Source organism: Pongo abelii, chromosome 19 (assembly GCF_028885655.2).
Source record: "Pongo abelii isolate AG06213 chromosome 19, NHGRI_mPonAbe1-v2.0_pri, whole genome shotgun sequence".
Classification (NCBI taxonomy): domain Eukaryota; kingdom Metazoa; phylum Chordata; class Mammalia; order Primates; family Hominidae; genus Pongo; species Pongo abelii.
In genome coordinates, this window is record NC_072004.2 from 46894411 (window position 1) to 46919703 (window position 25293).

The 25293-nt window shown below is 42.7% G+C and overlaps 2 protein-coding genes and 1 long non-coding RNA gene across 5 annotated transcripts in view; 2 read left to right on the plus strand and 1 right to left on the minus strand.

The window, feature by feature from the left end:
- MYO1D (myosin ID) overlaps positions 1–1485 on the minus strand; it is a 377108-nt gene extending 375623 nt beyond the window's left edge. The window contains exon 1 of one of the 3 annotated variants that reach the window (XM_009251492.4): positions 1096–1485. In XM_009251492.4, coding sequence (XP_009249767.3) covers positions 1096–1190 — 95 coding nt within the window. In that variant the 5' untranslated portion in view covers positions 1191–1485. The remainder of the gene's footprint in view (positions 1–1095) is intronic. The other 2 variants (XM_024234170.3, XM_009251493.3) reach the window with 2 other exon arrangements.
- Positions 1486–1757: 272 nt separating this feature from the next.
- LOC134760551 (uncharacterized) lies at positions 1758–2944 on the plus strand. Its single transcript, XR_010138235.1, has 3 exons — positions 1758–1886; positions 2152–2269; positions 2397–2944. It is a non-coding gene; the product is annotated as an uncharacterized LOC134760551 (long non-coding RNA).
- Positions 2945–13558: 10614 nt separating this feature from the next.
- On the plus strand, positions 13559–24701 carry LOC129051333 (histone H2A.N). Its single transcript, XM_054536644.1, has 2 exons — positions 13559–13732; positions 24307–24701. The coding sequence occupies exons 1-2, from the start codon at positions 13559–13561 to the stop codon at positions 24487–24489; spliced, it is 357 nt and encodes a 118-aa protein (XP_054392619.1). The 3' UTR covers positions 24490–24701.
- Positions 24702–25293: the final 592 nt, after the last annotated feature.

Genomic DNA, 25293 nt, shown 5'->3' on the forward strand with positions numbered 1-25293 from the left:
ATTATGCTGGTATGTAATCAATCTGATTGACCCCTGTCAACTGGATTGACAGAGGTAGTTAATACTGAAATTAGGGTTAAGCACCCAAGCCTAGATTATGACTTTCACTTTATAAGTTTAAGGAAAGATGTTTAGCCATAAACCTTAGAAGAAATGGAGCCAAAGCTTGCAGGGAAACATACACACGCACACCAAAACTCAGCTATTTTGAAACTCCACTTACTTTAATGTTTAAGTCAAACTACTTTAAAACTGTTTACATATTACTCTATCAAGGGTGAAATAATCGCATGTAAAGGGCTTTCTAAAACAAATCCACATCTTGGAAGCCCATTTTTGGGCGTTGAGTTGTGACTACGTTCTCAAGGATGTTAATAACACAAGAGCTCCATCCACTAACTCCTTGAAAAAAACCAAAACCATGAACGTCTTGTCAAATTCAGACAGTTTATCTTGGCACTGGCAAGTACAGCAGTCTCTTCGATGTCTGGAAACGTGTCTAATTACGTTTAGAGAGTAACTAAAAAAAATAGCCAGTGTCCCGGAACAGACAGCTCAGGGATCACTCCATAGCATCCTGAATGACAGGATGGAACTACGCCAGGAGAAAAAAAAAAAAAAAAAGAAGGGCGAAGAAAGAAAGAAAAGAAGCAAGTGTAAAGCCGGGATGAGACGCCAGCCTCTCTCCAAAATAACCCTCCAGTCCTCCTAGGGCCTTCGGGGCCACCGCAACTCTCGTTCAAGTTATTTCCCTTCAGTTTCCATGAGGTCACCGGCCCGCCCACATCCCTCACCTGGCGCGGCACACCCCCTGCACCTAAACCCCGGACAGCGCCCAGGGCTCCCCTCTCAGGGAAGCGCGGCCCTTCAGCTCGACACGCCCCCCGCACCCCAAAGCGGCCGCACCCCAGGGGCGTCCGCTGTCGGGAAAGCGCAGCCGCGGAGCTCGGCAGACCCCCGGACACCGCAGCCCGGCCGCGCCTCCATCTCTGGAGCTTGGGCGCCCCCGACGCCCCGGATCCGGCCGCGCCCCGAGGCGCCCCCTCTCGGGACAGCGCAGCCTCGCGCCCCTGCGCGCTGCCGCTCCGCCCTCACCTGAGCCTGAGGTTGGCCATGAACTCGGGCATGGAGACGGTGTCCATCAGCACGAAGTCTGCCTTGCCGAATTCCAGGCTCTCCTGCTCCGCCATGGCGCCGGTGCGGGGGCTCAGGTGGGCGCGCTCGGGCCGCCGGGGCCGCTCCGTGGGCCCGCGATGAGCTCGGGTGGGGCCGGGGCGAGGCCGCGCCGCGAGGCTACGGGGAGGGGGCGCGCACGCCGCTCGGCGGGTCCGGGCCGGACGGAGGCCGCCCCGCTGCTCCTCGGCGCCTTCTCGGCCGGCGCGGCTCCGAACGGGACGCACCCGACAGTTTCCGCTCCTCCCGCCGCGGCTGCCGGGCGCTGTAGGGGCCGGGACACCGCGACGGAGACGGCGGCGGCTGGTCCCGCCTCCAGCCTGGGGCTCGCCCCGGCTCCGCCCCGCCCGGGCCTCCCGGCTCCGCCCCTCCCGGCCCACTGAGGAGCCCGCCCCAGCCGCGGCCCTGGCCACCGCCTCTTCACCTGGGCGGCGCGCACGCGCGGGTGGGCGGCGGGGACGCGCGCTGGGCCGGGCGGTGGCAGCTGGGTGGCAGCGCCCCCTGGGGACAGACGCTGGGATCTCAGGCGGCCAAGAGGATGGCCGCCTGCCGCCCACACTTGGTAGCTGCCAACAAAGTTAGAAAAGTAGTTTGTGGAGCTTTTCGCGAGGACAATTCATTATGATTCTGTCACCCTGCTCCAAAACCCACTCCCGCCTCTCTACTCACACCCTGCCCATTCTTGAAGTGGTGGTTCAAGCACAGACTGAGAGGTAATAATAATGGCTAACATTTTTGGGGTACCAAAAAAGTTCTCAGCGCCTTACAGAACTTTTAAGAAACTTGCCATACGACTAGGAAGTGGAGCAGTTGCGGTTTCACGCAGGTCATTTGACTTAGGAGCCGCAGCGTTCAACCACGTCTGACTACCTCCATTCTCCAGTGGCCCATTTTCTCTTCCACTCATCCGAGCATGTCATCAGACATTACCTTATGTGATTATTAAGTTTTTAATATATCTTTGTATCATCTCTCCAGGATTATTGCAGATGTCTTGAGCATGGGACCATTCTTTTTGCATCCACCAAATAACTATTATACTACCTTGCATATATAAATATGAAATCCATACTGGTTCAATGGAATGAAGTGAGTTGTAAGTAGTCTCCAATTTATTGATACATTGGTTGAGCTTGGAAAATTCTTTTTGAACTCAGAATGTATTTTCCCAAAGAAAATATACTACAAATGACTTTCTTTCTTTTTTTTTTTTCTTTTTCTAGAGACAAATTCTCCCTCTGTCACCCAGGCTGGAGTGCAATGGTGCAATCACAGCTCACTGCAACCTCAAACTCCTGGGCTCAAGCAATCCTCCAGCCTCAGCCTCCTGAGCAGCTGGGACTACAGGTGTATGACACCATGCCCAGCTATTTTTTTTTAAATAAATGACTTTCTAAGGTATCTACATTTATTCAGTCCTGTGTTTCTGTTAGGACATCTTCTATTACAAAATCTACTAGGAAATCTAGAGGCCTCCAAGGACCTGGCTGGGCTTCAACTCTGGTTGAGTTTGAGATGAGTAAACCAGACTGAAGGACCTTGCCCAAGGCCTGCTTCAGCTGCCAGCCACCCACACTTGCTAAGAAAAAGGGAAGTGGCTTTGTCACCTCCTGAGGGACTGCCTCTGCCATCAGAAAACCACTCCAACCCCTGGCACCAGCAGAGCTGGGCTGCATCTGACTACTGTTAGCAGCTGTCCTTCAGAAGGAGGAGATCCACCTGTCTCGATATGAGTGTCCTCATTCGTGGAATAAAAGCTCTGGAATAAGGTAGGACTGTCCTATGGTTGGGTCATTTGTGGAGGTTTCGGTCAGTGGCTAAGTAGGTTATTACATAGGGTATGGCTGTATTCCTAATGTTTGTATTGGCATGTTTTAACATAAGCAGAACTGAACTTCAAAAAGGAAAGAAAGAAATCTCAAACTGTGTGCACTTTGGAGCATCCAGGGACCACACCCCAAAACCTTTTGGTAAATTATATATGTGTGTTCCCTGAGCTCTGTGGGTGTTAAAAATTAGGGCAAAATCCCAGGTACCAGGAAAAGAAACATCAAGGCTTGCAGATGATGAGTGTTGCAGAAACTGTACAGTGGTTAGGAGCTATGGCGGGATACAATGTGGTTTCCAAATGGCCAAAGTAAGAGATCCTCATTTTAATCAACATCTTATATAGGAACCCAACATATTAAACACATATACAACATATGCAAAGGGTATTTTATTAATTTCTTGTATAAGTCCAAATTAGTATAAAATTAGGCATTGATGCTGTCATGATGAACCCAAATCTGTTCAATGGGGCTCACTATCAGCCTCAGGATTCCATTTTACTTTTGTATATTGTTTTCATTGTACTGTGTCAAGCAAATTCTTGTTTGTGTAACTAAGCAGTAATTTGTTACCCGTACAACTTTACATTCAGCATTTCTAGGCCAATGTGCAGTTACAACCTTATTAATCAATGACACACTTGAGCAAAGTTCAGGTATATGCACAGCCGGCAGGAGAGACTGAATACTCAGGTCTGCATTCAGTCAAGGTAACCTAGAGCAGATTAGCTCATTATGAATGTTCTTTGTGATAAAATTTGAATAGAAACACATTTGGAGATGCATGTTTTTGTTACAGTTTAAAATATACAAAAAATAAAACAAAGAAAAGTTTATATCCCCAATCATGAGACACACAGACACCATGAGCCTCCTGATATGGTCTCCTGAAAAAGACATGTATCATTTACCTGCTAAAAATACATAAATGGAATCTAATCATGAAGAAGCATCAAACAAACTCACATTCAGGGGCATCCTACAAAACAATTGACCTGTATTCTTCAAAATATCAATGGTGTGAAAGACAAAGAGGCTGAGGCACATCACTATTAAAGGCAATGTGTGATTCTGGACTGGATCTCCAACCAGAAAAATGTAAAGGACATTATTGGGATAATTGGTGAAATTCAAATATAGACGCGATGTTAGATAGTAGGATAGTATCAATGCTAGTTTTTCTGAACTTGATCATTTTGCTGGGATTCTGCAAGATCATGTCCTTGTTTCTCGCAGGTATCTGCTAAAGTATTTAGGAGTAAAATGATGTCTCAAACTGTTTGGCAAGAATAATAAAAATAATAATGAGATGAGGAGGTGGAAGGAGGGTGTGGATATATATTGGTAGACATATAAGTGATTAAAGCAAATGATGCAAAATACTAACAAGTGGTAAAGTCGTTAAAAATATATGGGACTTTTGAGGGGATTTTCTTTTGTACTATCCTCACAACTTTTCTGTAACTTTGAAATTAGTTTGAAATTTATTCATTTATTTTGAGATGGAGTCTTGCTCTGTCGCCCAGGCTGGAGTGCAGTGACGCGATCTTGGCTCACTGCAACCTTTGCCTCCGGGGTTCAAGCGAGTCTCCTGCCTCAGCCTCCTGAGTAGCTGGGACTACAGATGCACGCCACCATGCCCAGCTAATTTTTGTATTTTTAGTAGAAATGGGGTTTCACCATATTGGTCAGGCTGGTCTCAAGCTCCTGACCTCGTGATCTGCCCACCTCAGCCTCCCAAAGTGCTGGGATTACAGGTGTGAGCCACCACACTCGGCCTGAAATTTAAACTTAAAAATTAAATAGCAATCTAAAACTGTGCTAAATAACAATTTTTAATTTAAAAATATTAAATAACACTTAGAAATCAAAGTCACATCAGAATTTTGCAAACCTTCCAGAACTGAAGAACCAGCAGATATTTTTGAAAACCCTGGTCTAGGGTACCTCTTAGCTCTATTTGTCGTAGATGTGCTAGGAGATTATAAACACTGAACAGGTAATTCTAAAAAGAAAAATAATTAGATGTCAAATATATCCATATGCCCCTGAGAAGGTGCATCCTGTTCTCTGCCTGAAGTCCTCCCTGCCACCCCACCCCTCACTCCTATGACCTAGCTAACTTCTGCTCATCCCTCCACTGTCAGCCTCAACATCACTTCCCCCAAGAAGGCTTCCATAATCTCCTAAGTCAGAATTGGCTGTTCCTCCTCTGTGCCTCCTACAGCATCCTGGAAGTGCTGCCCCCATTACAGCGCTAAATGCCCTTGAGCCTAGTGTCTATCTCTCTCACTCGTTTGTAAGGGCCATGAGGGCTGGAAGCTGTCTTTTCTGGTTTTTGATGTAAATGTAATTCTGGCACCTCCTAGCATAGTGCTAAGAGATGAAGTGCTTAATAAACTGTTGCTTGATAAATGAATATGGAATGGTCTGTGAACCTATGGGTCATAAAATGTGAGACCGTAAATCCACCCCCCTTGGTAGTTTTCTGCATTGCAAATTAGTCATTGTACAACATTAACCTCAGTCTCATCTCCTGCCCCAGAAGCAGATCTCAGGGCTGTGTTTATTTCTCCCCTGGGGCCAGGCCTGCACACTGTGTGTTCACACTGAACAAAAGCTGCTGTTCCAAAAACCCTTCTGTAGTTACCAGCCACTGCAGAGGGTCTACTCTTGATGAACCACGAAAATCAACCCTGAATTTTCCACCACAAATGCTTATTTCCATTCAACTTTCCCAGAATGTTTCTGGGCTGCCCTGCCCTCCCTCCCTTTACCAGGGGCTTTGCATCCAAGGAAGACAACTCTTTCAGCCTGAGTCTGGCAAGACAGAGATAGGACGGCTAGGAAAACAACAACAACAATAGTCACACAGCATATTCAAAGGGCATTTTATAAATTTATTTTATAATCCCAAATTATCACAGAGCAGAAGTAGAAAGGCAAACATATGTTGCAAAATAACTTCATTAGGTACTTACAGCCATACAGAAATGATTTGGAACTCTGCCTTAGAAAATATCCAAAACATACCTCCTCCTCTTTACTGCATGAGCCTGGATTTGAACTAAGAATGATACATCAGAAATAGCATATGTACTTTTCATGGCTTCTGAAGCCAAAAAATTCTTTAAGTATAAAGAGACCTGACAGTTGCCTCTCTGATGTCATTAATGGCTTTTACCCACCTGTAGAGTCCCCTCTGTCCCCTAACCCCCAACCTGACACTCTAGACATCTCACAGGACAAAGGAAAGAGAGTTTTCATGGCAGGGATCACTACCCTAAACCACCCTGAAAGTCCAAAAAGTGATTTTTAAAGTTCATCTTCTCACCTCTAACTCTTAAAGACAGAAGACTAGCAAGCCAATTGCTAACGACTTGGCTTTGAGTACTAGAGACCTCTTTTCTCCATTGTTCCTGTGGTCCAGCTGTGCTTACCTGTGATGGTGTTGAGTTGGGGACTGGAGTGACTGTGATACCACAGACAGAGCTCCTTTTAACTAATCAAGCTAAGCACAGAGGGAGTTGGGAGATGTCAGCTGAAGAGGGGAGGAGATAGAGGAGGCAGAGAAGGAAGGAACCGGTACTACAAGGGTGTCGGCAGCAAGAGGAGAGTAGCAAGGCACTGCTTCTCAATTTTAGGTTTCATCATCCTTTAATAAAAACGTGTGGACTTCCGGCCAGGCACAGTGGCTCATGCCTGTAATCCCAGGACTTTGAGAGGCTTAGGTGGATGGATCATGAGGTCAGGAGTTCAAGAGCAGCCTGGCCAACATAGTGAAACCCTGTTTCTACTAAAAATACAAAAATTAGCTGGGCATGGTGGCACGCACCTGTAGTCCCAGTTACTCAGGAGGCTGAGACAGGAGAATTGCTTGAACCCGGGAGGTGGAGGTTGCAGTGAGCTGAAATCGTGCCATTGCACTGCAGCCTGGGCAACAGAGCGAGACTGTGTCTCAAAACAAAACAAAACAAAACAAAACAAAAACACTTGTGGACTTTTTCTCTTGAGACAAATATATTAAGCACATACACAGAACAGTTTGCACACGGGCCACCAATTCACCTCCACCCCTGGAAGTAACCTCTCTTCTACAGGCCCCAAGTTAAGGACTCCTGAGCTAAGGGAAAGATCACACCACAATTCCTGATTATTTTGGAATGGAGAAGAATTATAGCAAGACATCACTGTCCGTATCCTGTGAGTCACCAGACAGGGACTGTCCCAGTAACTCATCCCCCTGTGTGGGCAGACAAGCCACAGATGTAAGGCCACAGGAAAGATAGAACTAGAGGGTGGAGGCGGACAACCTGGAACTGCCTCCAGAATTATTCGTGCTTCCCATGACGTAGTTTCTGACTATAAACATTTAAAGGGAATGCATCTTCTTTAGGAATTACAGAAGTGTTTATCATGCTGGGTTGGAGTTGGCTGTTCAGGCATATCCCTACACTCTCTAGGACAGGGGCTGTGCCCAACTCATCCTTATATCTACAACCCCTCAAGCTGTGCCTGGTACCCAACAGGTATTTCTTGAGTGTAGTAGGTGAATTAATTAGCAAGTTAATTAGTGAATGGATGTTTGTAGATGTATTGTTCCATTTTATGGGCCATATGGCCTTTCCTTAAGCCCCAAACCAGAAAATCACTAAATCTCAAGCTATTCTGCCATTGAAAGCAGTCCTAGAGCTAGAAAGTTTGAGAGTGTGATAGGAACCCATGAGAGGGAAAACAAAAAGACATATCACAATCTATTCGTGGATTGATGGTGTCTTAAGGCAGGATGTCTCAAGCTTTAAAGTGCAGAAGAATCACTTAGGGGGCCAGGCGCCGTGGCTCACGCCTGTAATCCCAGCACTTTGGGAGGCCGAGGCGGGCAGATCACAAGGTCAAGAGATCGAGACCATCCTGGCCAACGTGGTGAAACTCCGTCTCTACTAAAAATACAAAAATTAGCTGGGCGTGGTGGCGGCTGCCTGTAGTCCCAGCTACTCGGGAGGCTGAGGCAGGAGAATCACTTGAACCCGGGAAGCAGAGGTTGCAGTGAGCCGAGATCGTGCCACTCCATTCCAGCCTGGTGACAGAGCAAGACTCCATCTCAAAAATTATTCTGCTTTTCTAATAAGCTCCCAAGTGATGCTGATGCTGCTGGTTCTGAGACCACACTTTAGGTAGCAAGATTCTAAGGAATAGAATGTTGTTACTTGAACATCATGTTTAAGTATGATGGTATCTGTAAAGGAGGATATGTTTGGTCATATCAAACATCCTCCTTTACAGACGGACAAACCGAGTCCCAGGAAGAGTGGCTGACTAACTAGATCAAAGTGAGGCAGTGGTAGAGCTGAGACCAGAACTCAAAATACATGGTTTGGGTCATGCAATGGGTAGTTTCCACTATCCAGCATGGACATTTAATTAAGAGATTGCGCCGGGAGGCTGGGGCAGGAGAATTGCTTGAACCCAGGAGGCCGAGGTTCCTGGGTGAGCCAAGATCTGGCCACTGCACTCCACCCTGGGTGACAGAGTGAGATTCTGTCTCAACAACAAAAAAATAAATAAAAAAATTTAAAAAGAGAGAGAGATTGCACTTCGTGAGATGAAGTTGAGGAGGTAAGGTAAGTAGAAGTGAGGGAGAGCAACACCCTAGATCTTCTCTGGGTACCCCCAGAACTTCTGTTCCTTTCCCATTTGTAAATATTGGGATGATGTCTTCCTTTTCTCTGTCCCCTTTTTCTCCTAAAAGCTTAGAGTAGAGGTTGAAGAGGAGATATTGTTGGGATTGGAAGAAAACCGTTCCAATTCCAAGTACTTTGCTACTTTGTCAGGTGGAGGGAAGAAATGAATTGGAATGGTTTTCTTCCAAACCCAACAATATCTAGTAACTAGTACAAAATACGATAATAATAACTAGTACTAGATACAACTACTACTACAATATCTAATACCTAGTACTAGTTAGTACTAGTTTCATCTAGCATTCATATTGGGTCAGTATCTGCAGAATTGACATTCCAGGAAGAGTGCAACATCATATTTAGGGTGATGGATAATCTGCTCCCCCAAACTGCTTTCCTCCTGCCTTTTACCCAGAGTTTCTCAGTTTCTCAACTGGTAAGCTGCAGCAGTATCCATCTCCTAGGGTTAAGATCCTGAAATAAAATGCACAGCATGACCCTCTGACTTTTTCCAACCAACTGGATTAATTCTTCAGAATATCTAGAGGTATAAATAATGTGAGCCATGCTTATATCCAAATCTGACAACCTGAACCCTGAAGAAATTATACAGGGGAAAAGTTTCAATCTAGGAGATCCCAGAGGTCATGTAACCTAATATCTCATCCAATGCCTGAATCCCCTCTGTAATGTGCCACAATGTCTGCACCTACCCGGGACATTTGCCTCATTAGGCCTCCCTCATGCCCAGAAGGTATATCTACATAAAAGCAGCTCATTCTTCTGTAATCCCAGCACTTTGGGAGGCCGAGGTGGATGGATCACGAGGTCAGGAGTTCGAGACCTGCCTGACCAACATGGTGAGACCCCATCTCTGCTAAAAATACAAAAATTAGCCGGGCATGGTGATACATGCCTGTAATCCCAGCTACTCAGGAGGCTGAGGCAGGAGAATCACTTGAACCCGGGAGGTGGAGGTTGCAGTGAGCCAAGATTGCACCGCTGCACTCCAGCCTGGGCGACAGAGCGAGACTCCATCTCAAAACAAAACAAACAAACAAACAGCTCACTCACTCTTAGTCCTGAACCACTGCTCAGACTCACTGCATGCCCTGTATGCCAACCAGCTCCCAACTGTCCCATCTTCTTGTTCCTCATTATCCCTATTTATGAGCTTGATTTGTCCTTTGGAGCTGATATGCCACCAAGGTAGGACCAGCTTGAAGTGAATTGTAATCAAGTTGGGGGGCCAAGGTCAGGGCCAGGTAGAAAGGAGCCTCTTACTTTTCTCAAGTTGACCTGTCTTTAGAGTTTCTGTCCATAAAATTCCAACTCTTATTTCACCGATCTTTTTGAGGTCCAGCATCCCAATGTCTCAGTCTGACTTTGCTTATCTCCTCACAATGTCACTTTCTCTTAGTGTTCTCATCCTTTCCAAGTCTCTAATTAGCTCTCCTGAACTGAATAGGATTCTGTTCAGAGTAGCATCCTCCCCATACTCAGGAGGCAGTGGTGGCACAGTGGTACCCAAACTTTAGGTACCTGCACCAGAGGCTTAGAGATCTGAATTTTAATAAGCAGCCCAGGAGATTCTGCTGCAGGTGGGCAGGGGGCCAACCAAACTTGGAGAAATATTGAGGGGAATTTTGGTGTCATACACTGGAGTTCCAGTCCTAGGTCTGTATGACCTTGAACAAATTAGCTCATCTGTGTAAGCCTCAGTTTCCTCACCTTTAATAAAGATGAGAAAAACCCACCTCTAAGTGTGAAGTGAGGTGACATCTATAAAGTGCTTCATGTAATTTAAGGCGGGCAGTAAGCACTCAGTAAATACAAGCTAGCATTGCTATTAGTGCAGTTGCTTTTTATCTTCAGAATAGGGAATTATTAGAAGCAGATAAAGTTGTAGCATGTCCTTTTTAGCAGACTGAGATTTCTAATTGATGCCTGTGAGCCTCTGATCACCCTGTGATTTTCCTCTATGTGAGTTTTATGATTCCTGTTGATTTATTACCATTTACATGTATAGCCCTGGGCCTTGCACTTAGTAAGGGATCAAAACTTCCTCTGCGTTTGTGTGTGTGTGCCCGCACGTGCGTGTGTGTGTGTGTGTTTAAAATAAGAGACAGAGTCTAGCTCTGTCAGACTGGAGTGCAGTGGTGCAATCACAGCTCACTGCAGCCTCAAACTCCTGGGCTCAAACAACTCTCCTACCTTAGCCTCGTGAGTAGCTAGGACTATATAGGACTACAAGCACGTGCCACCATGCTTGGCTTATTTATTTATTTTTTAAATTTTTTTGTAGAGACAGGGCCTCCTGTGTTGCTCAGGCTGGTCTCAAACTGTTGGGCTCGACCAATCCCCCTGCCTTGGCCTCCCAAAATGCTGGGATTAGAGGCATAAGCCACTGCACCTGGCCCTTCCTGAATATATTTGAATGAGTGAATGCCCTCTGTGCTACACCCTCACTGCAACATCACATTTCTTCTTCCCATTCCCCGAATGCTCTCCAGCCTCCTCCTGACATAAAGCCCTGGTTTATGTCCTTCCTGGCACAACTCTTCCCATTTCCCTGTTCCGTGTGAAGAGTGCCATCCCATGGAGCCTTGATTGTTACCTGCCAATTTGTATTTACTTATTTGCATTAAAACTTCTGATTCACTCTGTGTTAAAGTGTGACTTGAATTTGTTTAAAATAATGAGAAAAAAACAACAAAAACAAACAAAAAACAACAAAAACAAAACAAAACAAAAAACCTTCTGATTCACTCTATCATACATGCTCTGTGTATATATGGCATTGTATTTTATTTTATTTATTTCGTTTTGAGACAGAGTCTCACTCTGTTGCCCAGGCTGGAGTGCAGTGGTGTGATCCCGGCTCACTGCAACCTCCACCTCCCAGGTTCAAGCGATTCTCCTGCCTCAGCCTCCCGAGTAGCTGGGATTACAGGTGCCCGCCACCACACCTGACTAATTTTTGTATTTTTAGTAGAGACGGGGTTTCACCATGTTGGCCAGGCTGATATTGAACTCCTGACCTCAAGTGATCCACCCGCCTTGGCCTCCCAAAGTGTTGGGATTACAGGTGTGAGCCACCACACCCAGCCATGTATGGCATTTTAAAATAGAGAGTTAAAAGATGAGACTGGTGACTTGAGAGTAAGAGTTGGGGGTGGGGTGGGGGCATGGTTTTGACAACCAGGCAACAAGCAACTACTTTTTCCTTTCATACTTGTTCCTTTCCAGTACACAGAGCTATTCTGTTTAGTTTTTGTTGTCGTTGTTGTTAACTCAGGCACTATTCAGATTTTTTTTTCAGGGTTTTAAATTCAGGACTTTGCAGAGTATCAAAGAAATAATTCAGAAGAATTCAACCTACACTATAAATAAGTTACATTTGAAATTCTCCAGCAATGAATTGATACCTGTAGCAATTATGTAGAGCACATGTGTAACTACAAACATTGTGGGGCTCTGGTGTTCAGTTTTGGAAGGAGATAGAACGTGAGTTAGAAAGCAAAGGCTCCAAGGCTGGCTCTGCCACTCAGACACTGTATATGACCCTGTGCAAGTCACTTAAGCCCTCTGAACCTCAGTGTCCTTTTCTGTTAAGTGGAGTAATGCTAATATCTTACCTCATAGCGTTGCTCTGATAATTAAATGGGATAAAGAATGTTAGTGCGGCATCTGGGACATAGTTAGGGCTCCTAAGTTGACAGCACTATTATTATTTGCCAGTCCCTTTCACCAAGGCTTTGATGCAACTTATAACCAGTGGTAGGGGAAACAGTGTCTGTTCTGATCTGGTTCTTCTCTCCTTTGACACCCTGGTTCTCTGGTGTCCTCTTATCTGTTCGTTGATGTCAGGCTGGTCACTTCCTTGTAGCTGAGCTGATATACTAATTGCAGGAAGTTCATGGGCTATCTACAATTTCTCAAAGTTGAGTCTGGCAGATACAGTGACTTCCTGGCATTCTTGTGCATGCTGTCACCCGAGTTCCTAATTGCTGTTGCATAACCAGGTATGTGCTTGCCTTTCAGAGGATGCGTTTTTCTCCTGATGCAAATGCAAATACAAATACAAGGCATAAGTGCAATGTCTGTGAATAGATGCCTCCTCCACTCCAACCCAAATCTTGTGTAGTTGTTTCAGGAAGCTTTCATAGATCAATAAATTCCATATCTGGGTGGTCATTAGATTCACCTGGCATGCTTTAGAAAAATCTGTCTTCCAGGTTTCACTCCCAGTCTTTTGAATATAAATCTTAGTGGCTAAGAATCATGTAATAAAAACACCTTGAGTTACGTACAATAAAAGAATAACTTCTGAAATGACTGTTGCCTGGTAAATTAATGGCCATTGCATCAAAGTAGCCTCTCTCGTTTGGAGTCTACACCTAATCTCTCTCTTTTTTTTTTTGAAACAGAGTCTTACTCTGTCACCCAGAATGGAGTGCAGGAGTGCAGTGGCATGATCACGGCTCACTGCAGCCTCCATCTCCTGGGCTCAGGTGATCCTCCCACCTCAGCCTCCCAAGTAGCTGGGACCACAGGCATGTACCACCATGCTCAACAATTTTTTTTTTGTAGAGACAAGGTTTCACCATGTTGCCCAGGCTGGTCTCAAACTCCTGGGGTCAAGTGATCCTCCCACCTCGGCCTCTCAAAGTGCTGGGATTACAGGTGTGAGCCACTGTGCCGGCCTACACCTAATATCTATTAAGGATTCTGAGAGCTTTCATCTTCTGCAGGTGTGATCATTAATTTAATTAGGAAAGCATACTTCAAGCCCTCCCTATAAAACCTTTTTGGAGCACACACTTGCCTACAGCCAGTGCTCTGAGCTAGTGGCCTAAGGATTGAGCTTTCAACATGTATTTCATTTGCTTAAATGACCTAAGATTCCCTAAGAACAAGACTGAGCTTTATTTCCCAGTCAAAAAGAAGTATGAGTGGGCCAACTCAGCCACTGGGAAGAAGAGGACGTGGAGAAAGAAGAGGAGGAAGGAAGCCTATTTTAGTTACATGGGGAAAATCCTAAAGCAAGTGAGTTGGTGCACTCTTTGTAGAAGCTTAGAATGGCCAAGAGAGGTATCATGTTAGCAGCCCTGGGTATCATATTGACTTCAACTTACTGTGATACAGGAGTCCTTCACACATTGTGTTCATGAAAAGTTATGTGCCAACAGCTTTTCTAAATTGGATCTGCTAATGGCTGCTGTCTTCTCTCACTTCGTTTTCTTTCTGTTGGCAGCAACTCTGAACACCTGAGCTCTTAATGAATGTCTCTCTCGCTCTCGTATCCGTTGACAGGCAATCTGTAAATCTGTAAACTGATTCTTTTTTCTTTTTTTTGAGATGGGGTCTTGCTCTGTCACCCAGACTAGAGTGCATTGTTGCAATCATAGCTCACTGCAGCCTCCAACTCCTGGGCTCAAATGATTCTCCCACCTCAACCTCCCAAGTAGATGAGACTATAAGCCCACGCCACCATGCCTAGCTAATTTGTTTGTTTTAGTGAGTTTTTATTTTTTTCAGGTAGGGTCTCACTACGTTTCCCAGGCTGGTCTTGAACTCCTGGGCTCAAGCAATCCTTCTATGTTGGCCTCCCAAAGTGTTGGAATTATAGACATGAGCCACTGCGCCTGGCCTAAACTGATTCTTAAACGCCCTCTCCTTTTTTTGTAGAGCAGATATTTGCCACCTAGTCTGTTCTGTAACTTTGAAGAGTGGCATGGATCGGTTTTCGTCAAATGTTGCTCTGTATTTCTAATATTAGGAGGGGTAGGCACCCTTGTTCCTTCCTCCTGCCCACCCAACTTCACTCCGTGGCATAAAAAATTGGTAGAAAACAATCAGGAAAATCTTCCCCCTCAAAAGCTGGGGAGATTCAAAAGATGTAAGGAGATTTTCTGAAATCTTGACTGAATTTTACGCCTTCATGACAAGGAAGTAAGTTTGAGTGTTCACATGTGTCATACCACAGCTCCCATATTCCAGTAATATCATCTAGAATCTGTTGCTTATCTTGGGAAAAGAAGGGGAAAATGAGATTAAGGAAAGATGGGAGAGGAGAGAAGGTGCATGATATGTAGTGAGGATATATAGAACAGAGCTTCTCAACCATAGCCCCGTTGACATGTTGGGGCTGGTTAACTCTTTGTTGTGGGGTTCTGTGCATTGTAGGATGTTAAGCAGCCTCTATGGCCTCTATCTGCTAGATGCCAGTTGCACTCTCCCTCCCAGTTGTGACAACCAAAAATGTTCAGGCATTGCTGAATGTCCTCTGGAGGGCAAGATTACCCCCAGTGGAGAATCCCTGCTCTAGAGCCTGTAGGGCTGGTAGGAGCCTCTATGGGAATACTTGCATTAAGTAGTCCTTTGTGCATTCCCCTCTAATTAGTCTTTCTTTGGCTTGTTCTTAACTGTGTGGGCCTGGCAGGCCACCTTGTACCTCCCAAGGCTTGGGTCTGTGGCTGGAGTCACTGTCTCAGGGCACTGTGAGGATAAAACAAGATATTGGTTGGATAAATGTATTGAGTGTCTAAGTGGTCTAAGTGCAAGCCTTGTTTGCTGTGGGAACTCAGATGAAAATGATGCAGCCTTTATTGTAAAGGGACTCAAAATCCTGCGGTGGGAGAGAGTGTTGAGGAGGAAGTATTTCTCAATTATTAGAACCAGGAAAACTTTTTGAACCTCACATCGAGCCTCCCTCTCTCCTCCCTCTCCCTCTCATCCCCCATCTCCCCCTTCTTCCCTCCCTCCCCTCTCTCTCTTTGTCACACACACACACACACACACACACTCAGCAACAAGAAGCCGAGAGCAGTGTGAAAAATATGACTTGCTCAATATGTCTCATGTGCAAGCGGAGCTAGGATTAGAGCGTTGGGTAAATGATTCTCAGAACAGCTTATTTTGACTACTCTGGCTGTCTCTCTAACATTAAACAAGGACACTAATGACATGTAGCAACATGTGATACAGGGCCTGACAGCAGAGAGTGCCAACGTCCTCAGTGGGAGGAGGAACTTAGTAAGTGTGTGTGGAACACAGATAAGGGAGCTGGCACTTGGGGAGGAGCCTTACAGGATGGATAGGATCTGAAGAGTGAAGTTGAGTGTCAGCATGGTAGGTAGAAGTGACAGATGAACAGTGGGGTGGAGGCTGGAAAACACAGGGACACATCCGAGGAAGACCAAGTTTTCCAGCCTGGCTGAAGACCACAAAGAAGTAATAGGAAGAAAGAGAGGCTGAAGATTGAGAAATGTTAAAGTAAAATGCTTACTTAATGTGAAATATAAAGGGGGAAAGCACATTCTAAACTAAGTGTTTTCCATCTTCAGACAGTGTTGGACGTTAACTCCACTTCTGTTAGGAAAAACCAAGTCACAAAAGTTGAAGTGACTGGAATTAGTCTGTGTTATCCAAACAACGGTTATCTTTCTCACCAGCTCCAAATTCCCCTCCCTCTCTTCTTTCTCATCCCAAGAAACTGCTGATAGGTACTGTGGACCCCAAAAATCTGAGATAGGTCTCAGTTAACTTAGAAAGTTTATTTTGTCAAGGTTGAGGATGTGTGTCTGTGACACAGTCTCAGGAGGTTCTGATGACATATGTCCAAGGTGGTAGGGGCACAGTGTGGTTTTATATATTTTAGGAAGACATGAGACATCAATCAATATGTTTAAGATATATACTGATTCAGTCTGGAAAGGTGAGACAACTTGAGGCGAAGGCGGGACAACTCAAAGTGGGGAGGGGCTTCCAGGTCATAGGTAGATAGGAGACAAATGCTTGTATTCTATTGAGTTTCTGATTAGCCTCTCCAAATGAGGCAATCAGATATGTATATATCTCAGTGAGTAGAGGGGTGACTTTGAATAGAATCAGGTTTGTCCTAAGCAGTTCTCAGTTTGGCTTTTCCCTTTAGTGATTTGGGGGTCCCAAGATTTATTTTCATTTCACATCCCCCCTTTTCTTTTTTAAAATCTTTTGGAGAAAACATTTTAGGAGAAAATTAGTCTGCTGTCAGGTTTTGTCTGATCTCTCATGGCTAGGATGGTTTATTTTTAGATGGGTAGGTCTTGAGTTATTAGGAAAGTTCATTTTTAGTAAGTTGTGAAGTCTCATGTCCTATGAAGAGAAAGTAGGGGGAGGAAGAGAGAAAAACAAAAACAAAAGAACAATATTGGAAAATTGGTATAGGCCATATTACTCTGAAGTCCATACTTTAGTAGGCAGGTATGAAAGTGGCTTATGTATGTAAATAGGTTGCTATTATTTTCTTCTGAAGTTTAAGTTGTCTAGTTTCAGTTTGTAGGGCTTTATGAAAGCACAGCTTAGTTTTCAGTGACTCTAAATCGGGGAAGGGGGGGGAAGAAAAAATTGAAAACATTATTTTGAAGACTTGTAGCCAAGAAAAATTAGGGTTTGGTCCAAACTGTAGAAAATAATAAAAATCAAACAACATTAGGTAAGACTAGAATCTAATAACAGGTGTACCACAGTTTTTGAAATATAATTTTTCTCTCTCTAGTTTCCCATTTTTATTAAAGACAAATCATGGTAGGACTGATTTGTTTTATTATACTTGGCCTGATTATTTGTATATAGTGTGGTAAGAAAAATTTTTTAACATAGGCTTTTAAACTGGCTTTGATGGAACTTTGTTCCATAGAAAGAAACTTAGATAAGAGTTTTTAAAAGCCAAGCCCAGTCATGGATTTGTACCATCAAATACCTATGAGTTGAGTGAATTCTTCTCCTCTTGAGGTTCCAAGATAAACTTGGGGCTCCTGGGCCTGTCAGAAAGTGACATTCTTTACTTATCATAAGTCAGCCTGGCTGAAGACCTGTACAGGGACTGTGTCAACAAGGTATGAGAACAGTTTTCCTAAGGGGTTTTATTGGCTCCATAAGTCAAGTGTGATTCTTTAAAGGAAAGCACACCATTCCAGTCAAAGTCTTGGTAAAATAACCAGTTTCTCTAGTCGTGTCCTGTTATAAATGAAAATAGATTCTTACTGTACTTATGTAAATAACTGTATTTTCAAAAGTTAAGAATACTCATAAATAGTTTGCAAATTCTGGAGAAATCAGATAGAAACAAATATGGTTTAAAGTTTGTTTCATAGGCATATACTAAATTTTTAAAAGTTGTCAATAGCTCAAAAGAAAAGTTTCCTTGACTATGAAAAAAACAAAACAAAGGATCAGCAATAAAGTTTTAAGTCAAAAGTCAAAAAGATTATTTCAGTCTTCTATTAGGTCACTCCATGTAGTTAATTCTGTTTGATATTTATAAACATTTCCATTTTCCATGAGCCTTAAACATTTTTCTTCTATTCTGGTGTCACAGTCTCCAAAGTTATCAGAAATTTGTATTCAAGAATATCTGTTAGAGCTTTATAGTTGTTTATAAAGACACCTTCTAAAGAGGACCAAAGCAAACAACAATTGTCTGTGGATGACAAGGTTTTAGGTCAGTCATAGTTTACATACAATTGAGAAGGAAATTTGTTACTTCTGTGGCACACAATAATTTAACATAACAATTATAATTACTGATAATGTATACTAAGTCATATCAGAATTATAGGAATTTCCCATAATTTTGGAATACATACTAATAACATATTTATATAAATACAGCCCAAATAAAGTCAAATATCATTTTATATTTGACTTGTTTCCTGTATGATTTGTATATCAAATAAGTCAAACTAGGACTTTTGGGAAACCCAATATCTTAAAGGATTAAATTTTGACTTTAGGGAACCTAATATCTTAAAGGATTAATTAGGTCAGAAAAAGACATAATTTATAATTTGATTTTGGAAATTTTGTAAAATATCAAAGGTTAAAAACACAGGTCATTGTAAAACAAGTCATTCATTTGACCAAAGTGATAACTCAAGGATTTCAAAAAAAGGCAAAAACTTTCATTCTTTGAGAGAGGACACTTAATTTTCCAAACAATAAGTCCTAATAAACAATATGAAGCCAAGTAAAATTTTTTTTTTTTTTTTGAGACAGAGTCTTGCTCTGTCGCCCAGGATGGAGTGCAGTGGTGTGATCTCGGCTCACTGCAAGCTCCGTCTCCGGGGTTCACGCCATTCTCCTGCCTCAGCCTCCTGAGTAGCTGGGACTACAGGCACCTACCACCACACCTGGCTAATTTTTTGTATTTTTAGTAGAGACAGGGTTTCACCATGTTAGCCAGGATGGTCTCCATCTCCTGACATCATGATCCGCCCGCTTCGGCCTCCCAAAGTGCTGGGATTACAGGTGTGAGCCACCGCACCCAGCCCTTGTTCTTAAAAATTTTATAAGCAATCTATAAAATTTTAATCTCGGCCAGGCGTGGTGACTCAAGCCTGTAATCCCAGCACTTTGAGAGACTGAGGCAGGTGGATCACCTGAGGTCAGGAGTTTGAGACCAGCCTGGCCAACATGGTGAAACCCTGTCTCTACTAAAAATACAAAAATTAGTTGGGCATGGTGGCATGTGCCTATAATCTCAGTTACTCGGGAGGCTGAGGCAGGAGAATCGCTTGAACCAGGAGGCGGAGGTTGCAGTGAGCCATTATCATGACACTGCACTCCAGCCTGGGTGATAGAGTGAGACTCTGTCTCAAAAAAAAATTTTTTTTTTAAATCTTGACCATAAGATATAATTTCCATAAACCTTTTATAATTTTATTAAGGAGTCAGTTAATGTTTCAAAAAAATCTTGTTAATCTGACATAGGGGCTTATGCATTGGTCTTGTATCAGTGTGTCTTTGACGTTAATTATTAATTTATAGGGAAACTGAACTTATTTTATCTCTCAAAATTGGCCCTTACAATCTCACATATTCACCTCTTCTGTGATAGTCCCTGGGCCTTGAGCAGTTGAATAATTTTAATTTCTGGCCCTGTGACTCAGGAATGTAGTTTATTTTAATTGGCATCTTCTATTGGGCCTGAAGATGAGGCTTTAATTGTTGTCAGTGTTTAAGATTTAGCAGGACTTGATGTCGTTTTTAGTCCCAGGAGTCAAAGTCCTATAACTCAATGTCACACGTACTTTAAAAGTACTTGTATTTAAAAGTATGAGCTGAAAATGAGTTGAAGGAGAGCATTACTATTTTGTGCCCTTTAAAAGGAGAAAGAAAACTGAAAATGGCGAGATGCAATGAAAGTTGAACTTTGGGCTAAAAAAAGTTAAAATCTCTTATAATTTATTAAGAGTAAGTCAATCCCTTAAGAAAATTTCATTGTTCTAACCAATTATTTAGTGTAGAAGTGTTTTTTTTAACATCCAGCCCAATTTCTAGAAAGATCATTATACTTTCTCTTTAATTGACAACTTGATCATATAAAACTTTTTTAAAAAATGAATTTTCTTATTGTAACTTACACAGACTGTTCATGACATGTTTGGACTTTCTGGCTTGTCCTGAACATCCCTCTTTCTTAAACAGTCATTTAACTTTAGGACTAAATCTACCATATAAGACTCTTTCTCATATAAAATTATTTCTCTTTATGCTTTCTTACCAAAAAAAAAACCTCTTTACTTTTATAGCTTTCTTTACATCTTTCTTATTTCTTGATTCCCTTTATCTTGTTTTATACATAACCTTTAAATACATTTTAAATTAGACAAGTCATTTACCTAGATTATTTCTGAAAACTGTGATAGTCATCATTTAAAGTTATGGAACCATCATTGTAAAATTATAACTGAGACAGTGATCTCAGTTTTAACCTCCAAGTTGTCCTTGTTCATTTTGGGGTGTAAGCTGAACTAACTTTGGGAGGAATTTCTAGTTTAGCTTTGAAACAAAGACGATAACAATCCCTTCCCCAAACCAACCTTACTGCCTGTAGACTAGACCATCTAAAGTCACAAAATTAGGAGTTATGGTAATCTTACTAAATTTAAGATGTAGTTTTTTATTAAAAGAATATCAATATCTTATTAAAGATTACACAAGTTGGCCAGGCGCAGTGGCTCATGCCTGTAATCCCAGCACTTTGGGAAGCTGAGGCAGGCAGATCACAAGGTCAGGAGATCGAGACCATCCTTGATAACATGGTGAAACCCCGTCTTTACTAAAAATTCAAAAAATTAGCCGGGCATGGTGGTGGGCACCTGTAGTCCCAGCTATTCAGGAGGCTGAGGCAGGAGAATGGCATGAACCTGGGAGGCGGAGCTTGCAGTGAGCCGAGATTGCGCCACTGCACTCCAGCCTGGGTGACAGAGCGAGACTTCATCTCAAAAAAAAAAAAAAAATTACGCAAGCAAAGATCATTCTGTTTTTGGGCTGTGTTTATAGTTTTGTAACCCCATACCAAATTTTGACACCTTTACAGTATTTGGCAGGGATAGAATGAAATTGTTTAATTAATAAATGCAAACAACAATGTATGTTGGCAATTATTAAGACATTTCTAATATTACTTTACCAATAATGTTAAAGTTAATTTATTAAAGATTTTACTTGTTATATAAACTTGAAAGAGCATTTGACTAGTCTTTTCTTTTTTCCTGATAAAGTGTTTGATTCAAGTGTTTTATTTTCTTAAGCCAATTAGTTCTTTTATATATTTTCAGTAGTGAAATATTATATATATTATATATACAACACATAAATACATAAATGTATTAGGCATGCCAATAGAAGTACTTCCTATCAATTCATAAAAAACTTTTTTTTTCCTATCTTAGACTTTCACATTCTTGACAACCTGTTTTATTATCTTAGGCACTTGTCAGTTAAATAGTCTTAAACTTGTATATTAAAGGAAACAACTCGGGTAAAAATCTAATAGCAAAATTTACATCGTAAGTTATGGAGAGAAAAAGTCTGTGTTAGAGGGACATTAAAATGGATTTAGTTGTCATTTGAACATAAAATTGTAGAAATTATAAAGTCCTTTTAAATACACGCACACACCCCCTATAGTTTTTACTTCAGAACTTTATCCATGAGATAAATACAAATTCACCAGCTTACAAAATGAACATGTTGGATCTAAACAGTGGTTTTTATCTGAAGAGAAAAATAACAGCAGATTTAAAGCAGGCAGAAAAGTAAATAGCGAAAAAGAATTTAGGAACAACATAGTCTGCAGGTCAACCTTAGGGGTCTTTTTCTCTAATGTAAGTGTGTATAAAGACCATATTCCATTTTACATAAACTCCGGCAAGTAGAGGTGTCATAAAACCTACGGAGTGTTCGAAAGGGGGTCATTCTCTTTGTTTTCTCCTCATTCTTAGATTATGTCTCACTCTTTTTCTGAAGAGGGGGACCTGAGCTGTGGCCTCAGGTTTTTTGTGTGGTGGGTTGATGTGTGCTGCTTGTGGCCAGACTCCACAGTGTGTCACCACTAAGTTGTTTCACCCTCTTACATGTCTCAGTTTCTCTCTCCAGAGGTCTAAGACTTCTGAGAGGGTTCAAAATGCCGGGTGATCAGTCTTTATACGTGTTTCCTGGATGAGTCTTTTTTTAAAATTAATTTTTGTTGGAGATTTCCCTGTGGGGTTGTTGTATGTCATGGGGGTCAACCCCCCAGACACTCCCACGAGGCCCCCGGTCACCCAGGGGCGCCTTTCAGCTGGGGGGAGCAAATGCCCTTTCTCTTCAGAGCTGAGAAAACTCAGTCTCTCATTTATCTATGAAAACAACGTTCAGTTCCTCATGTAAATGTACACAGACAAGCCGAATCGAGATTAATTTTGGGAGACAAAGTAATAGACAAGACCTCTTAGAATGCATCTCTGAACTAGAATTAGGCTCCTTAAACAACAACTTCCTAGGAGAGAAAAAATAAACAACAGCCAAGGGCATTTCCTGTAAACTGTGTTCAGCCACCCCTACTTTGTAGCTCTCATCCACCATTACACACATCAAGGTCAAATCCTCTCACAGTACAAGATAATCTCTGGTACCCCCAAAGCCAGAGAGGTCAGGTCATGTAATACAGAAAAACAGACCTTTAGACCTAAGAAAAATCTGCCTATGACTCTTGAAACTCAACAAAGAAAACAGAACACCCCAAAGGGGTGACTGGAACCTTTGTTCTGAATTCTTTTAAAGGGTTCAAGTCATTAGAAGCCTCCTCTAGATTTTTTGGTACTGTAGATGGCAAAGGGGCAAGGAGGTATGGGGTGGAAGAAAAGTAAATGAAAGAACTTTTTTTTTTAAGACAGGAAGTAAACACAGAAACCAAATGCATTTTTTAACTCTTTTATAGTTGTGTGGAATTTTAGTCAAATTAGAGAGGTTTTGTTACCCATAATTTGGAATTTTCACTTGGATTTGGTCAAGTCAGGTAAAGCTGGTCAAATCTGATGGAAGAAAGACTGGAACAAACAACAACAACAAAAACCCAACAATATGATCACTGAGTGTTCTATGGAGAAAAAATTAAGACCAGCTGGTTGTTGAACCTTAGCCAAGACAAAACTCCAATTCAGTTATTTACCTAGGTTTGGGTCTGAGGCTAAAGACTGCTTTCTACCATCCTAGAAGTAGGAAAAAAAGCCTCAAACTCCTCTTCCCTGCTGAGAGTGAGCTCAAACTCCATAAAGAAGTTACCTGCCTTCCATCATCCTGTAAACAGGGAATCTTGCCTTCCCTGTTGGAAGCAAGTAAAACTCCAAAACAAACAAACAAACAAACAAAACAAAAGAGGGAGGAGTTGTACAGCAAAATAAACTTTAGTTCTTGACTAAATTTGGGGAGATCAGGGATTCTCTGGAGGGGGTGCTCGCAGACTTCAGTAAATTGTCCTATTGGTTTGAGCCATAAAGTTAGCTCATGCTCGTACCAAGCACCGACAGGAGATTTGTCAAAGGTCAGGGGCATCTCTACTCAGAAGCCCTTTATGGTTACCAAAATGTGAACCCCAAAAATCTGAGACAGGTCTCAGTTAATTTTTGTGTGTGTGTGGTTGTGTGTATGTGTGTGTTTTGTCAGTTAATTTAGAAAGTTTATTTTGTCAAGGTTGAGGATGTGTGTCCATGACACAGTCTCAGGAGGCTCTGATGACATATGTCCAAGGTGGTAGGGGCACAGTGTGTTTTTGCATATTTTAGGGAGACATGAGACAGCAATCAATATGTGTAAGATGTACATTGGTTCCATCTGGAAAGCGGACAACTCGAAGTGAAGGTGGGACAACTCAAAGTGCGGAGGGGGCTTCCGGGTCATAGGTAGGTAAGAGATGAATGGTTGTATTCTACTGAGTTTCTAATTAGCTTCTCCAAATGAGGCAATCAAATATGTATTTATCTCAGTAGAGGGGTGACTTTGAATAGAATGGGAGGCAGGTTTGTCCTAAGCAGTTCCCAGTTTGACTTTTTCCTTTAGTTTAGTATTTTGGGGCCCCAAGATTTATTTTCCTTTCACAGTACAACGGCCTGTTTCATCAAATGCCTGTCATTGCCCCTTTAGGTGGTTTATTATTATTTTTTAATTCATCATTCAATTTGAAGGTCGCTTATATTGTTCCACTTGTACATGAATTCATAGAAACCATGAGTACTGGGTGTTGGGTCAGACCACAACTGTTCACTGTGGGAAGCCTTTACTTCTGTCTCACCTCTGTGCCATTTCTCCCCTAGATCCACCCTGATTTCAGCGGGCGTTCCTGGGTCTTGTATGCACTAGGTGCCCTGAATGCTTGGCAACTGGAATGGGTTAGCCTGGAGGCATTTAGACTGTCCTTCTACAACCACAGAAGAGCCATCACTGGCAGAGAGGTCCTTGGCGCAGTTAAGCAGAGATCTTCTCAGAAGAGCTTTTGAATAAATGAAGTTGTTCAGAATGGCCTTGTTAAAATGACTCACTTGTCAAAAAACTGGATGTGTTGGAAGGCTGGGTTGGAAGACAAGATGTCCGAGAAGCTGTCCTGCTGCATGAGGAGTTTCATTGCTACACACCTAGTCTCTGGGTCCTGTGTTTTTGGCCTCCAGCTTACTTCGTGAACATAATAAAGGAAAGGCATTTTCTCTTGTGCGTGCTATGTGTGCATGTGTGTATGCACTTGTTGTCTATGGCTATTAATTTTTTATGTATACTACTCCCGTTTTGCGCTTACCCATTGTATTCTTTGAAGGACACAACTAGATCGATGACACTGTATACCCATCATCTCTCCCCACTCCAGACTGGGGGTGGAGACTGCTACACTAGAATGAACTGAGATCACAAAGGATTGGGGGCAAGTTGGGGGGCACAGATGTGGGGGTATTAATCCAGGGAGAGGGGAACTTGAAAGTAGACAGTATTGCCCAAACTTGCAGTGTAATGAGGACTGCTGCCAGCTTCTGGCTTTATCCCTATCCACCTGTGCCTGCCTCTCCAACCTTAGCCCCCCAACCTTTGCTTTGGCCGTAATTTTCCCTTTTACCTGGCTTGTGTGGATTGCTATGGCTCTTGACAGTGTTGAGACATTGTTTAGGCTCCTATGAGGAAAGACGATTTTTAAAATTTAAGCACCTCTGCCATGATTTATAGGAACTAAAGCAAAAGGTATCTGCTTGCTCTTTGAGTATAAGAATTGAGGCACTGGGGCCGGGTGCGGTGGCTCACGCCTGTAATCCCAGCAC

Coding starts and splice junctions, on each gene's coding strand:
- LOC129051333 (XM_054536644.1), top strand. CDS start 13,559: ATGTATTTCATTTGCTTAAATGACCTAAGATTCCCTAAGAACAAGACT. Junction 13,733..24,306: donor TGGGGAAAATCCTAAAGCAA/GTGAGTTGGTGC, acceptor TTTCTCCCCTAG/ATCCACCCTGATTTCAGCGG.